Here is a 16,589-nt window from a genome sequence, read left to right on the forward strand (position 1 = left end):
TTCCTCCTCCTCCTTCATAGTGGTTCATTGTCCATCAATTGTCCATTTGTATTCGAAATTGATAACACTAGACAGTCAGCAACCGCAGAGCACAAATGGCTCCGAAACAATGACTCTCTCGGTGTCTACGTGTAATGACTTTTAATGTGTTACTGACCAAGGAATGACAATTATTGTGAAAACAAGAATAAAGAGGAAATGCCCAAGGTAAAGCTTAAGCCTAGTGGATATAGCATCTCAATGATGCAGTCATCTTAGTATCCCCTTAGAAATAACACTAGGAAATCTCTCAAAGGGACGAGTTGGCATAAAGGTCAGCTTTGGAGGTTATATCGGCCCACCTGTGAAGTCCATTTTTTTTGCAGAGGTAAGTCTGTCATCAGCAGGAACTTTGCAGAGACAACTTAACTTGCCAAGGGTCGTCCTGAAGCCAACTATAAAAAAGCCATGTCGCTAGTATTCACCAGCCCCTTTACAACAGCGCACACTGAAGATGGAATACATCAAAAACGTAGCAGGATATTGCTAGACATAAAACGCTCCTTGTGCCAAAGCGGCTAGAGAGAGATCCCAAACGGTTATCCTGCTGGGGGTGAGAGACCAAGGACGACGGAGCAGCACGTTTCATGGTCTTGTGCGCACACCCTAAACGCAACTACACGCAAAAACCCAACAAATCCCAGATCTCGAAAAGCCCCAACTCTGTGCTTTCATGTGGGCTTGCTTTCCCCTTCTCTTCCTCGGTGAGCGAGGGTCCACTTCTAGGCGGAGGTAAACACTTTACAATCGAATAACGAACGGGCTATAATAGACGAGGAAGGGTGAGGGAGGTATGTGGCGGTGCCAGACGCAGCGAGAAAACGTACGTACGTGCTTTACCCGAGTGGCGGTGTGTGTGTGTGTGTGTGTGTGACGTGATATTGCAGCCTACTCCTCCTGGAGCTCTGCGAGGGGAGCAAAGCGTGTCTATTTCGCTCTGTTCTCTTACTCAGTGTTCCCAACATCTCACATCCACCCACACTACCGTTTTTTTTGGAGGGGCGACTTTTTTGGGGGTGCTGACCGTCTCGTGTGTGCGCTAGCCTAGGATCTCTGGAGAACATATGACAGAGGGAACAAACTGTGGAGTATAGTCTGTCGAATTGATTTGAGTTGGTTCCTTGCAGATCGCCTTTCTACCCCACCATCACTCAAGAATCTCGCCCTCCGTCGATAGCTGTCGTATGTTGCGCTCGCCGTTCTCTCAGCAGCAGCAGGTCAGTGTTGGATGGAGAAGGCAGAAGGGGGAATGAGCCAGACCGGAGCCTAACGCATTTTTCATCCATTGACCGTCTTGTTGCGCTGGACTTCTTTTGTTGGGAATGGGGAGTATTGATTCACTGGAGGGCTGCAGAATTTATCTATAAAGGATGTGGCCAAGTATGTTGGAAAAATAGCCATAGCTTCCGCAGTGTAAGGTAAGATGATTTTATTGTGATTATGAATATGATTATTATGATTCAGTGTATTATGAATTTGGCAGCTTTTAACTGCAATGCACAATCCTGTATTATCAATCAGTATTGTGGAACCAAATGTAAGATTTGCAAAGCAAACAAGTGAAAGGGTCGTCGATAGCCGACCGTGATGCATCGGTAAAGTTTTCCTTTCTCGTGATAAACGTCTGCCCTGTGCATACAAAGAATGCTTCTGAGGCATCGGGTTAGGATGAATCCAGGTTATTTAACACTCCGTTTTGCGAGCCCAGCTCGCTCGTGGAGACGGACGCCTGAAATCGCACCGATGTTTGTTACATACATATCTCCATTTTTAACGCATCTTCAAATGGAAAATGTCATACCCGCCTAGGAAAACACGCTCTTTTGAAGTCTGCATCTCTAAAATGCCGATTTTTGTCTGAGCTAAGGATCAAGCGGGGCGATGTTGAATCATACGAATGCCTTCCCCGACCGAAATCAGATTTCCCTCAAAACTATTCGCATATGTAATCAACGTAACAATGATTCCATTGTAATATAGTGCGCCTCGTCATGATTATAGTTTAGAAGCCTAAATTGTATGATTATAGACAGTATGATTAGATGAATCTATATTCTACTTAGTGTTTCAACGCCTACACACACACACACACACACACACACACACACACAAGCACGCACGCGTACATACGCACATACATACGCACACACACACACACACACACACACACACACACACACACACACACACACACACACACACACACACAGTTGTGACACTGCTCACAGCTGCATTGCCTGTAGGATTAAAGCAATCAGGACATCGCATTGCATTCCCTCTCGTTTATTCTGTCTCTCCCCACCTCGCGCGCACGCACACACACACACACACACACACACACACACACACACACACACACACACACACACACACACACACACACACACACACACACACACACACACACACACACACACACACACACACACACACACACACACACACACCTGGTGTTATAGCATTGTTAGATATATCATGTTATTATTTCATGTTTCTGATGCATCCAGGTCGTGTAATGCCACACGCTGTGTGCCAAAAGGCACATGCTACTGAGAAATGCACATGTTCTCATGTTAGTCTATGATCGAATAAATATTTTATCTAACACACTGATTTAAAATATCACTACGTAGACTGGCCTTTATGGTTTTGGGCTTTTAGATCTGAAAGGGCACTTTATGTGGTTTTGTCGGTTTTCAATATATTATATATTATATATAATCGTCTTATATTGACACCTGCTTGGTTTTGATTCCAGATTGATATGCCTATCGCTCTATCAAATATAATTTGCTCAAATCGAGCTGTTTTTCTATTTCAGTATGTTTCTTTGAACAAAATTAAATGTTACTTCCCTCCACAAAGAGACGTAGGCTATATAAATATATAAATAACCTCACTAACCACAAGATGGCAATGTTTGCCCAATATATGGTAGGATAATAAATGAGTTGCGCATGCATATGTAGGCCCAAACGTTGCTAAAATGAATGCTCTTTTTCATGGTAGACAGGAGATTATTTGAAATGATTAGTGATTAATAATAACCCATAACCCTTGTGTTTGTGTTTACCGTTGAACACCTCCTAGTGTAACCATGTCCATCCATTCCTTGCAGGCCAAATGACATAGGATGAAGGCTGTTCGTAACCTGTTGATTTACATATTTTCCACCTATCTTCTGGTTATGTTTGGATTAACTGGTGCCCAAGATTATTGGTGTTCCACTCTGATCAAGGGGGTCATATATGGATCCTACTCGGTGACTGAGATGTTTCCCAAGAACTACACAAACTGTACTTGGACCCTGGAAAACCCGGACCCTACCAAATACAGCATCTACCTGAAACTGTACAAGAGGGACCTGAGCTGCTCAGAGTTCTCCCTGCTCACCTACCAGTTTGACCACTACTCCCACGAGAAGATCAACGAGCTGCTGAAAGTCAACGAGTCCATCGTGTACCTGTGCGACTCCAAGAACAGCTACGTTTTTTTGCTGTACGACAAAAACTTCGTCCAACTCCGCCGGGTCTTCCCCTACGACTACAACGGGCTGACGCCGCAGAAGTTGGAGGAGGAGAAGTCAGTGGTAGAGTTCCTGGTTGTGAATAAGGCCAGCCCCAGCCAGTTCGGGTGTCAGGTGCTCTGCACGTGGCTGGAGAACTGCCTCAAGTCGGACAAGGGCAGCGTGGAGACATGCGGGATCGAGTACTCCAAGTGCACCTGCCCCCAGCACTTGGGGGACGGGGAGTCGGAGAGCATGCTCATGCTCAACAACGTGGTATTACCCCTGAACTCCCAGACTGAGGGCTGCCTGTCGCCGCAACTGCAGGCCGGGCAGGTGTGCAATCTCAGTGCGGAGGTGAAGCGTCCACCGAAAGAAGGTGAGTATTCTCCGGGCTTTTTTTTCTTTTTTTTTCGTGGCGCTATGCTTTTTGGCTTTTCTTAACACTTTAAAAAAAAAAGAAGCGAGAAGCCAATAGGAGGGGAACGCTGCGTTATGCATCGGTGGCGTTATGTGTGGTGGTTGCACGTTGTCGGTTAACCCTGCCCGGTCGATCAGCCACCACCGCCGGCGTTGCGTCGCGCGTTTTACGCAACACTAGGCCCATGAAACAAAGAACACACAGGCCCGGTATATAATGAGAAATGTGTCACGTTTTCTTTTGGTTTGTTGGGATATTAAAGCATACGAAACACACAAAAAAAAAAGCTACCAGAGGAGTGGGTTCATGTATAAGAAAGGATTCTTTCACCAACAACTTCACAAACCAAACCACCAAAAAAAAGGGTATTTCATTGTATTCCAAGATCCATGGGAGAATAGTGAGATTTAATATGAATACTTCACTTCAAGGACAGTGGCTGTTACTGCCCCCCCCAACCCCCCCCCCCCCCCCCCCTCCCACCAAACCCCCACATGTTTTTTTCTGTAGTCCACCTTAATGCCAAGCTTCCCACAATAAAACCTGCAATAGACTACTGTGATGCTTCTAGATATTTAAAAATATCATATTCAGTCCACATTTAAGGGTTAATACATTAGCATGAGAATCAAGTGAACGCTGTTACATCCAATGAATAACCAAGGTTTAGAAAGAATTAAATACAGTAACTGTCACAATATGTTCCAGTCTACAAAATGGCCAACACACACACAAACACACACGCAGAGACGCTAATCAACTAGAGCTCCATTGTGTTTTTACATCAGCATCAGTAATTACAGACCGATGCAGGGGAGGTTAAATGGCTGACAGAGTTCAGCACCCAATCTCATGTTACAGATATGCACACATACACCCTCAATAATGCAATAACAAATGGTCATAGTCGATTACCACCATTCCTGGCCCAGTGTGCTATTTACTACTTAATTGGTGTATGCTGGAGGGAGCCTGACTCGCACAGCACATGCGTCCTATGTACATACTACTACCCTTAAGGCAAATGATCACTAAAAAACAAACATTATATTGACAGAGGGGTCTTCTAGAAGTCTTCACACTCCCACACCATCGTCGTATTGTACATTTAAAGCTGTGACCTCAGGTTGAATTCACCTCTTTGAAATCAATGCGCTAAAGATTAACCTTATTTATTGTTGGAGTTCAGATCCATCCTAGGCCCGGTGTGTCATCACACTGCCTCGCAGCACTTCGAAGTGCGTTTGTAAGTTCAACCCTCTGACCTTTCTTTCTTTATTAGTTATTTTGATGAAGGTTACTCTTATACTGGCTCTTGTTGGGTGCATCACCATCATTTAAACACAATGCTGAGGTCACGATGCATACATTACACGTAAACGTAGTTATTACAGCGCACTTGTGACTACGAAGGACCCACGGGACCGGCCAGAACGGCTTTACCTAATTGATATGGAAAAAAAATACCCATCCTATGCATTTTTTTGCCGAATATCCCATAATCACTAATCCCCATCTCCCTGCGACTATAAGGGTCATTCAGGGAAAATGAGTGAAGGTCAGGTGTGTTTTCTTGGGCTTGTTGTATTCCATAGGCAGTCTTCGCCCCCTCAAAACAACATGTGATATTTCTCATCATCATGTTAATAACAGCTTAAGAGAGAAGCTTATCTATTTTTTTTTCCTCTCTCCCCCTCGAAAGATTTGCTCCCAAGCTTCTATTTATAGTGCGGTGGACGAGGCGGTTAGAATAAATCCGTTTTCATCTGGATGACGGGGGCTGTGGTGGTGGGGGGGGGGGGGGTCACTCCACCACTAGCTTTAAAAGAGCACCCTGCCTCGTATCCGGGTGGCTGAGTGGGCGTGCTTGACGAGGATTTCAACTGTAAATAAAGTCAACAAGAGCTCGGTTTGAGACAGAAAAAGAGAGAGAGAGAGAGAGAGAGAGAGAGAGAGAGAGAGAGAGAGAGAGAGAGAGAGACAGAGACAGAGACAGAGACAGAGACAGAGACAGAGACAGAGACAGAGACAGAGAGAGAGAGAGAGAGAGAGAGACAGAGAGGGAGAGACACCCACCTCTCTGGGCTCCTTGGTTCCTGGGGCGAAGGATATATATATACCGTGGCCATGCTGCTGGAAAGCCCCCTCTTTTGTCTCATGTCAAGTAACGCTACACAAGGAGAGAATGCAGCCTGTATAATAGGCTTCCATCCATCCATCTTAACCTGCCCTGAAACTGGTTCGTTGATCAGGGTTCTAGACACACATACATTGGCTTAATTGGACAACAAAACAGTTGCATTGACTCAGAGCTTTATCATCCCCCTATTGCTTTGATTTTGTGGACGATACCGATCCAACTGGAAATGTAACGTGGTGGATACAGGGCCGCTGGAATAGTTCTCCTCCTTTTCCAGGAGGCTTGTGTAAAGGATGTCCAGAGCTCTCCTTTCCAGGCAGGAAGCCCTTGTATTTGAGACGGTGCCATTCAAATGAAACACAAATGAGTCCGGCCCTCGCCAACGAACACCATCTTGGGCCATTGTCTCGGCGGTGCGGCTCCGTGTTCGAGGCGTCGAGTGAGAAGGTCATTCCGTGTCTTTTTTCTTTTTTCTTTGCGGCAAATTCAGCTTCCTGCTTCTTCGGAGGCATGCGCTAAGGACTGTCACAGGGAGGGAGAACAGACTTGCTGAGCTTTCCTTACTGTCCCACTTTTGCTGGTCTTTCGATATGTTATTGGATGGCCATTGGAAAGGAGCCAGCGTGAATCCCTGCTATAGTGCTATAGTGTTCACATTCATACATAATTTAAGGCTTTATGTATGAATAAGAAATACCTCCATATATACAATTCAACATTAATACATGAAATTGCACTTTCATATAATATATGTTAAATAGATGTGTCGGCAAAGTTTTGTGCAAAATCAGCCTCTTGTTCTTAAGAACGAAAAGGATTGGGGTTGTGCTTTCTCCTGTTATTACCACTAAACAAGATCCATCTCTTTATTCTTTAATATTTATGGGGCAAAAAATAGCTAAGGTAGGTCGCTTTGAGTACGGAAAGAGGAGAAAAATCCATAGCGAGTGGCAACATTCTCATTATAGTTGCTGTGTGCTCAAACGCTGTGTGCTGTGTGCGAAATGTGGGAAATGGCAACCGGACTTTATTGGCAACCGGGAGGCGTGTGCGCGGCTGCGTCTTAATACACCGGCACTCGCCAAAGTCCTGAGCGCTGCAGCAGCTCAGCCCCGCTGCCGGCTCACATAGTAAGGCCTTTTATTCACTTTGGATCTCAGTCAAATCACTCAGTAGTCACACAGCATTATGCTCACCCCCATTGTTCTCTACACTTGGAGGCCATTTTAGCTCCAGTGCAGTAGAAGAGAAAGCAGGGGCTCAACACTACTACGGAATCTATTTGTTTTATCTCGAGGATGAGGTGGATTAGGGATTTTTTGTTATACTAATCTCGTACACGCCCCCCCGCCCCAGCCCCCTTCCCCCTCTAACCCTTGCTTCTAAAGGTTTCCAGCGGCAAGGCTGTTTTTAGTGTTACTGTTTGTGTGTATTTGTATCACTACACTGACGACCAGTGGCCTTGTTAGCGATGTGTTAGTTAATGTTTTTAATTATACAAGTCTATATCCAGTAATGGATGTATTTGCATAAGAGGCGGAGGTCATGTCAATGAAGCAAAACACCAGGGCATTCTGAACTATAACAACGCTTTACATAAAGTCCCTTCTCTGAAAGGCTTTTCTGATAAGTTATTTTCAGTAAAGGAAGGAATAGCTCCGTGTATATTGTGATATGTGAGGAGCAAAGTTGAAGTTGATGTCTTCTGATGAATTCTGTGAAACAATGAGTCACTCTAAGCAACTTTCGACAGTGATGCTAATCCACAAGAGTGTGTTTCAGAGGGCTGCTAAGATCGTTCACATCATCAGCCGGGGGAAGTGAACAAAAGATTGTCAACCCTGTGCCCTCTTTTCATAAGCCGTATCTGGTGCTGCTTGTATTAGGGCCATTTAGTTTAAAAGGCTTTGTACGCACGGTCGATTGTAAATGGTTGAATCCACTTGCAACGGGGAACACAGCAGATGAAACGCACAAACATGTTGAGCTTGTTGAGCATTCCATTTAGGGTTGTCGTGACCTGATTTGTCACTTGGCACGCGTGCTGCGTCTGGGTTCCTGGTAGGCTTCCCGATGAGCATCAGGAGGCAATCCACCAGAATCCATGAAGCCATGCTAGCTACACGCATCATGCTAGCAGAGAGCTTGCCCCAGGCAGGGATTTAACGAGTTCCAATTAAGATCACAAATATTGTGTTAAGTCTTTGGATCTCTCTTCTCAATCTCATTTTATTCTTCAAATTCTTTTCATTCAATTTGACTTTGTTTTAGTTTGGGTTTTTAGAAAACCACTCTCCAGTACTCTAGTTTTCCCTTATGTCTGTTGTTTAATATTTAATCAGCTGTGGCATTTTGGTTTGTGTGTAGTGCTTGTTTGTTTTGAATCTATCCGAGTTGTGTTTGGATGGGACACTTAGGAGTTAACAATCATACATAGACGACTGCTCAGATTATATCATGCTCGACAGGAAGAGGGAATATTTAACTATTGGGTCATCTTGGTTTTGTTTGATGGATTTCAGTTATAATGTTACATCCGAGACAGAAATGTTGAGCACCATAAGTGTAGGCCTTATTTGACTTTGTTTATAGAGTAAACATCATTTGAAAGGAAAGGGGACAACCAATAAGCCAGGTGCTTGGTGCGTTACAACCTGACCCAATTAGCAAAGTGTCATTTGGAAGAAGAACCGCGATGAAGGCATTCTAATTATTATTTTGTTGTTTTTGGTCGCTATGAGACACCTGGTCTCAAACAGCGCACTGTAATGGCAAGGAAAAGGTCCCCGAAGCGCGTTTCAGCATTTCTAAATTCTAAATATATACACCACGGCACACAGACAGCTCTTCAGTCCGACCAAGACTGGGCGTTCCTCCACCAAATTACACTTTTTTGTTGCATTTGTAATGAGGTGAGAGAGCGTTGCCAGAACAAGGCCAATGCATTGTCATTTAAGAGGAACTACAGGCAAAGGCATAGCTTTTACCGATAGCACTACATCCCTAATCCTCCATCCTTCGTCCTCTGCATCCTGCACGCCGTCCGTCTTACAGTCTCTACAGTCTGGCCTGTTTGCATCCTCTGGGACAATGCATTGAAACTACCTCCTGGCACAAATGGCAGGTCTATTATTGCACTTATAAATGTTTGATTGTACTATTTTATGTGTCGCCGTCAAATTTGTACAAAAACTTAATTAATAATTATTCAAATAAGGACAAAGACTATAATTATTCATAACAGACTATTAATATTAATTACAGCAATAAGTTGTGTCTTCCATCCTCATTAATCAACAACGTCGATGCCACGCTATCGTGTCTATTATGTTCGATTCAGCCAAAAGGGGTACCTATCAATGAGGGATAAAGATGAGATTATTTCCCCTGGTATTTTTATATTTAATGCCCTTAAAGTATGTGCATTCTGTACTCTTTTCCTAAGACAAACGTAGGCCTAGTTCTGCATTGCTATTGGCAACCAAAATATCTGTAAATATTTTTTAAACCATGAGCTGTATTAATAAGCATTAACAAGCATAACACATGGAGCAGTTCTGAATCAATTTTACTGATATTTCTTCTATCTATTAATGACTGTTTATGCCATCATGCTTCAGTACTTCAGGCTGTTAACACTCATTTTCAAGTAAAATAAATATACCAGGGTCGTTATCCATGCTTACATATTTAAACTAAAACAAAATCATCAAGCCATAATAATGGTTAATGGATAATGGTTCATTGTTTTTGTGAAAATGATAAAAGTGGTGCAAACTAGTAGTATGGGATGGGGTAGAGGAACATATGGATGGATAAACATAGCTTGTTTCTATAGGACTGTCTACGACTGTGGCCGTAGTAAGCCCTTACAGTAAACCTATTGCAAGTCAGTAGAGTATAAGTAGGTTGCCCCAATATGACCTTTCTTAGCTGTCACCAATATTCATAGTAGTTCACCAAGTAGTTAATTGGTAGTTAATAATACCAATAAACAACTTATGAATATATGTATCAGCTAAGAAAGGTCATAAGTAGTTCATTGGCGTTTAATAAGATCAATTAACAATTTATGAATATGTTTATCAGCAGGTCTTATGTAGTTCAATGGTGGTTATTAATATCCCCGTGTAAACGGCAAGTCTGGTCTTTATATATTGCATCCCAATAATATGTGTTGCCTTTGCTTGCATCACAAATGTATATTTAACGTAGTAATAACCAATGCTAACCCAGAAGGATGCGGACCAGCCCATCTCAGTGCACAAAGGCTTGGCTAATATCGAGTGAAAACATGTGCATAGTTTAAACTAATGTTGTCCTTTCTTTTTTCAAAGGCTTGACACACAAGTGTACCGTTGCAATATTAACAGAAAGAATTTCCATTGGTAATTGCGGGCCTCCCTCTGACATCGAGTCTCTATTTTGCAATTTATGAGTTAAAGATAAGTAGACCTCCCAAAATCAAAGGACGGGGCCACTGTTGTCATGCTCTTGTTTTCCCCTGACTTAAAAAGGATCCTATATGAATGCGGACATTGCAAGTAATGAGCCTATGTAGATGAGAAAGATTGCTTCATCTTCTGATTATACAAATTAGATTTTTTTTATTGCCAGCGTATGCATTATTCAATGCCCCACATCATTTCACATTTCCTGTTGTCATCAAAGGGGGCAGACTTCCCCGCCACCCCACCCTCATTCAGGGAGGGGGGGGGGGGGGGGGGGGTGAAGAGAAAACACCGGGGGCATAATTGCACGGAGGCCAACGCGAGTACGTTTCATGCGTGCGTGTGTGTGTGTGTAAACCGGTGGTGTTGTTGCAGACCCGGCAGAGGTGTATCCGTTGCATAATACGGAGGTGGTGCCATTACGCATCGCGGGCAAGGCTCCTACGAAGAGCTGGGCATGTTTGTGTTCTGCAGATGAGTACGCATAAGGAGGGACAGCTTCCAACTGCCTTGACTGAAATTGTGTCGCTTCTCTTCGCAATCACGCTTTGGATCAAGACGGCGACGGTGGGATTGCATTGTACGCCACGTGCTTTTTTATTCCATCATCCCTTTATGGGTATATGTTGGATACATTGCATTACGTTATGGGTGTGTGTGTGTGTACGTGTCTGTGTGTGAGTTTTCATTTCACACCCACACACACCCACACACACACACACACAAATATACACACACACACACGCACAAACACATAAATAGGATATACTTTTGATCGATTTCTACTTTCTTTGGTGTGGGTTTTATTTCTCTTCCAAGCACTTCAACCTAACCTAACCTGTTTTCCCTCCACATAAAGCTATACCTGAATCAGGCTTTATAACTCTCACACCAGGCTGCGTTTCAAAACACTTAGTTCTGGTCCGTCAGAAGGTGGCTACTGCCTTGGCAAGGGGACATTTGCATGAACATCCACCCACAAAACCTGGCAAATGAATCTGTCAATCAAAATAAATGTTTATGGAGGGAATTGGATGCAAAATCTAATTGCCCAGGGGACTACTGGAACTGTTCACACCTGTCCCCCAACGTTGGCAGGTATCTCACGGATGCAGATTCATGTGGTTTTTAAAAAGCCAAACCCTTTGGTAAGCGGAGTTTTTAGCTGGCGACTAGCGAAATAGACACTTAAAGGCTAGCAGGTAAAGGCGAGGCGATTCTATGGATTTTCCTTATTACCGCCATCCTGCCTGGCCGAATGAAGAGCCATGTGTTGCCGGTAATGGCTGTCTGGCTAGCGAATGGCAGATAGATGCCTTCCTTCAGCGTGGCGGTAGGTTCCTTCCCGCTGATGACCGAAGGCATATTAAAACCCTGCACAAGGCCATGCGGTCACCTTGTGCCGTAGATCCAACGCACACACATATACACATACTCATACACATACACACACACACATACATATACACATACTCATACACGTACACATATACACGCACACACACACACATACTCATACACATACACACACACACACGCATACGTATACACATACACATACACACACACACACGCATACGGACATATACACGCACACGGACATACACACACACACACACACACACACACACACACACACACACACACACACACACACACACACACACACACACACACACACACACACACACACACACACACACACACACACACACACACACACACTCTACACTCTACACTGAACAGCTCATACGGCGGCCAACATCGTTTCGCTTAAACATCTGTCAAGTACAAGTAAACAGACGCTGTATTCTGCAAGGATTGTGTCGAGCTAAGCAACAAAAGACGTAATTGTCATTTGGGATGGGCTATAAAGCTGCTGCTGCTAGCCAGATAATACTAGTAATCAAAGAGATTAACTACTGGTGGGTCTTTTGTTTTGCTAGAAATCACACCTTGAATATGACCACCTTTTTTCGACGTGCCCTTTTTTTTTTACCTCGTCAAAAATACACACTGACATATTTCATTAAGGGGATCATAACATATAGCAAATGACTAAACTGATACGTATTCATGAAAGATTCGTGCGAGGAGCAGAAGGGCGGGTCCGTATCGTCAGCCGGAGCAGCGGATTGCTGAATGTCAACAGGATGTTCAGTATTATTCTGCTCCATTGACTGTAAGTGGAAGGACCCGGCGATATGGATTCATTCATTTGAGCGTTTACACATGAGCGAGCTCCATACAACATATGGTAACGGTGGCAATGAATAAAAAAAAAGGGCAACCACATTCCCACAAGAAGCTCACATTTTTCTCTCCCATCCTTACATGTATCGTTGCAATCGAAGCCATGCATCAGTCTTGACACCGGTTGCTAAGGAGTGACCTCGTTTCACCTTTGCTGTTTGTGCTTTCAAGGTAACTAGTTAGTCAGTGTTGGATAAAACAGCAACACATGGCATGATTAGCTCCAACGAGAGCTATAGTAACCATAGGAGAACACACAGCTGAACAAACCCTTCTGGACTCAATGGCTGTTTTTGAATACTGCATGCACACTTGATTCCCCGGAGATAAAGAGAGATTCATGTGTTGGCTGTGTAGCTATTTAGATCGTATCTCTGGATTATATAAGCGAGATAAGCGAGGTGGCTGGTAACTCTGTTTATCAAACCGTGGCAAACTTTGAACCCTCGAGTTCTTGTGCTGCTTTTGGTCTGCTTGAGGTTCAGCCTAATGAGATCATTAAATTAACTCTACAGAATGTAAGAAAATGTTTATGCGCGTTTGCTCCGAAACTTGTGTGCAATAGCAGCCATTATTAGGCTATAAAGGACCACTTTGCCTTCATGGCGATATGGATATTGTTTCTCATGCAAATTCACTAATATGGATTATTACTGTTGCAGCTACATTTTCAACCACATTGAAGCGGAACGTTGGCATCTATATCAAATGAAATGGCCGGGCATTGCGGTAGGACTAGTTGTATTATACACTGCTGTGTATTTCTTGGGTGAGCCTCACGTTCTCGCTGTCTATTACGTAACACACTGATGGGATCCAGAAATCAAGGCTTATTCTGCAACACCCTTTGGTGCCAAATTGACAATTAATCTGTAGCTCTTTCTTTCATAACACCAGGCAACAGCGCTGGAAGTGGATGTTTTATGACCGTCTGCAACTGACAGCAAAATCTAATTTAGATTTAAAATGATAAATGAAGTTGTTCAGAAATTGAGTAGAAATGTATGCATTTATGACGTCAAATAGAATAGATTGAGTACGGATCTTTGAATAGCATAGATTAATATGTCATTTAAGTGTGAGGATCTAATTAAGAAGATCACTATTCAAAGATTTTGCTGTTTATTTATTCCTTATGTAATTATGCCATAGACAGCATTTCATACCAAATTGAAATCGCAGAAAATAAGGAAATCTGCCAACATCCTCTTGAAGCCCCCTCGTCTAGTTTATTTCTGTTCATCTATTCAGCTCCATTATAATCAGTGGCTTGAACAGCTGTCTGCTGTACAAAACCACAACACCAGTGACGAAAAGTTGTGTTGAGAAATCATCTTATTTATGAACTGTGATTTGCCTAGAGGGAGACTCTAGAATCGTTTTAACCCTATCTATTGTACAGTCCATACTTTATATGTATTTATACTCTATTGCAAAGAGATTGTGCAGACAAGAGAAAAGATGTCATACCATATCTATCCAAGGTATGGTATAGCTTGAAATCAGAGACTTTCAAAATGACAAAATGACAACATGAGTGTGAAACGCACGCTTGTGAAAGCATGGGGTAGACCTCAGACAAGCTTGTCTGCCATGGAGCACAGTATATTGCGCCTGACGATTTTTTAATCAGTTGGATAACCTTAAAGACTCATACAAAGCCAAAGACAACACGTCAAAGTGCTTCCGTCATTCGGGGACGCTCGCGCGTAAAAGGGGATATTAACCGATTGTACGTCGGGCAATAAATCCGGGAGGGACGGGTTATTGATCGCTCAGGGATTGATTTGCGATAACAGGAGATCCATGGCTATCGGTGTTATTTGTGTTTGGAATGGGACGCACCCCCTTAGATTAGGCGTCACTCACAAAAGAAGAAAAAGTGTGCGGTAGTTTTGCAGGAAATTAGCCATCCAGGTATAAAGTAGATTCGAGGGGATCAACCCTGCTGAAGGCTTATCAAATATCAATATTCATAGTTCATAAATAACGGCCACTGTGCACCAACTTGGCTAGCGTTTAATCTGCATTTAGCTTGTTCAGATGTCTCAATCCCTTGTGCAAACATTTATCATTTGCTGCTGATATTTGCTTGCTATTTACATCATCCAAACTAGTATGGAAATATAGCAAAAAATAACACAACATCTCATGGTGAGGGTGATTTGACAGCTGTCTACACTTCAGTGAAAGTTATTACGAGGCAAGGTACTAAATATCATCATCATGCTATTTGCAGCTGCGTCTGAGTTAGCTAGCCCTCGGTACTAGATTCCTGTCAATAACAGCATAGTTGGTGGCAAAAATAACCGTATGTGTATATATCATGTTGTGATGTTTTTTAGCTGCGTCTTGTTAAACTTTTCATCATGAATTAAATACACTCGTGAGTCTGCGCAAATCAAGTCAACATTTTAATACACTCCTTGGTCTTGTACAGCCCTATGTGAAGCTATTAGGCTGATTAAAACAGATTCATAAACTGTGGAAATAATCCCCACACACAGGTTCATGAGGATGGACGTCTTATAAATATATGAATTATATATAGGCCTACCAGTCACCAATAGCCCCTGTTATTATCTATTAGTCTTATTAATGCATATGGCTTCTTCTGTCAGTCATATGGAATATATATTCGATATATTAACATGTTCTTTACCCAAATAAATCATATGTTTGGGTTAAGAAAATCATATATTTGAAGTATATGTATCCTTTCCAATTCATTGAAGTGTTGAACATCCATGAAGTCATAGTTATTGGCCTGTGACAATACTCACAACTATTCTCACAATGCATTTGAGTGTAAAACTTATGTTACCAATAATAAGAGTTCAGGGCAAACATGCTAATTGCAGGATTCGGCTTCAAACCTTCCAAATTGGCGAATTACACGGTTTTATTTACCGGTCCCCAATGAAATAGCGCCGTTCATTTCAGCTCTAGTGCTAGTCGAGACGAAAATAGCCATCACAATGGAAAAATATATAATCCCTTCAAAGGGTAGAAATTGAGCTGAACAACTCCTTAGAAAATTCCAGAAACAGAGTCTCTGCTCACTGAGTGGTCTTAATAATCCGGCAGAAAACTGCGGACCGCAGAGCAAAAGTCAAAAAGATCCAAGCGGCTTTATCTTTCCGGGTCAAGAGATGAGTCGGTCCCTACGAGGCCTGAGGAGATTCAGAGGTAAGTAGTCTTGAGTCGGAGAAACTCAAAAATAACTCACCCTGGACATCGTTTGATTAAGCGTCAAACTCTCCACAACACACTCTAGGAACCAAAGGCCTGATGAATCCGTAGATATGGTATTGATAACAGAATGCACTGCTACGCCACACACACACACACACACACACACACACACACACACACACACACACACACACACACACACACACACACACACACACACACACACACACACACACACACACACACCCCCCTCTTGAGACCGCTTTATTCAGGTGATCAAATGGAGCCTCACAAAATCAAAAAGGATCCAATTACGGCACGAGTGAGGGTTAGAGAGCGCGAGGAAAAGGGCTCTCTGAGGCTGCCGCCGTATTCCCATAAGAGCGACAAAAGGCATTGCGTCCCACGCCTCGTCCTGTGTGATATCAACCTAATGATTGGATTAGGAAGGAGACCAAAGGAGTGCACCGTTAGCCACATGGGTGTCATTGTTTGAAGCTCGGCCCTCCCCACCATCTCCCCCCCCCCCTCTCTCCCTCCCTCCCTCCTCCCTCCCCCCCACCCCCTCCCTGTCTCCTCCTCCTC

The 16,589-nt window shown here is 43.3% G+C and overlaps 1 protein-coding gene across 1 annotated transcript in view; it reads left to right on the plus strand.

Annotated features, from left to right (window-relative positions):
* Positions 1–593: 593 nt before the first annotated feature.
* adgrb3 (adhesion G protein-coupled receptor B3) overlaps positions 594–16,589 on the plus strand; it is a 91,482-nt gene continuing 75,486 nt past the window's right edge. Inside the window, exons 1-2 of the mRNA XM_060073815.1 lie at positions 594–1,457; positions 3,158–3,923. Coding sequence (XP_059929798.1) covers positions 3,173–3,923 — 751 coding nt within the window. The 5' untranslated portion in view covers positions 594–1,457; positions 3,158–3,172. The remainder of the gene's footprint in view (positions 1,458–3,157; positions 3,924–16,589) is intronic.

Source organism: Gadus macrocephalus, chromosome 15, assembly GCF_031168955.1.
Source record: "Gadus macrocephalus chromosome 15, ASM3116895v1".
Taxonomy (NCBI): Eukaryota; Metazoa; Chordata; class Actinopteri; order Gadiformes; family Gadidae; genus Gadus; species Gadus macrocephalus.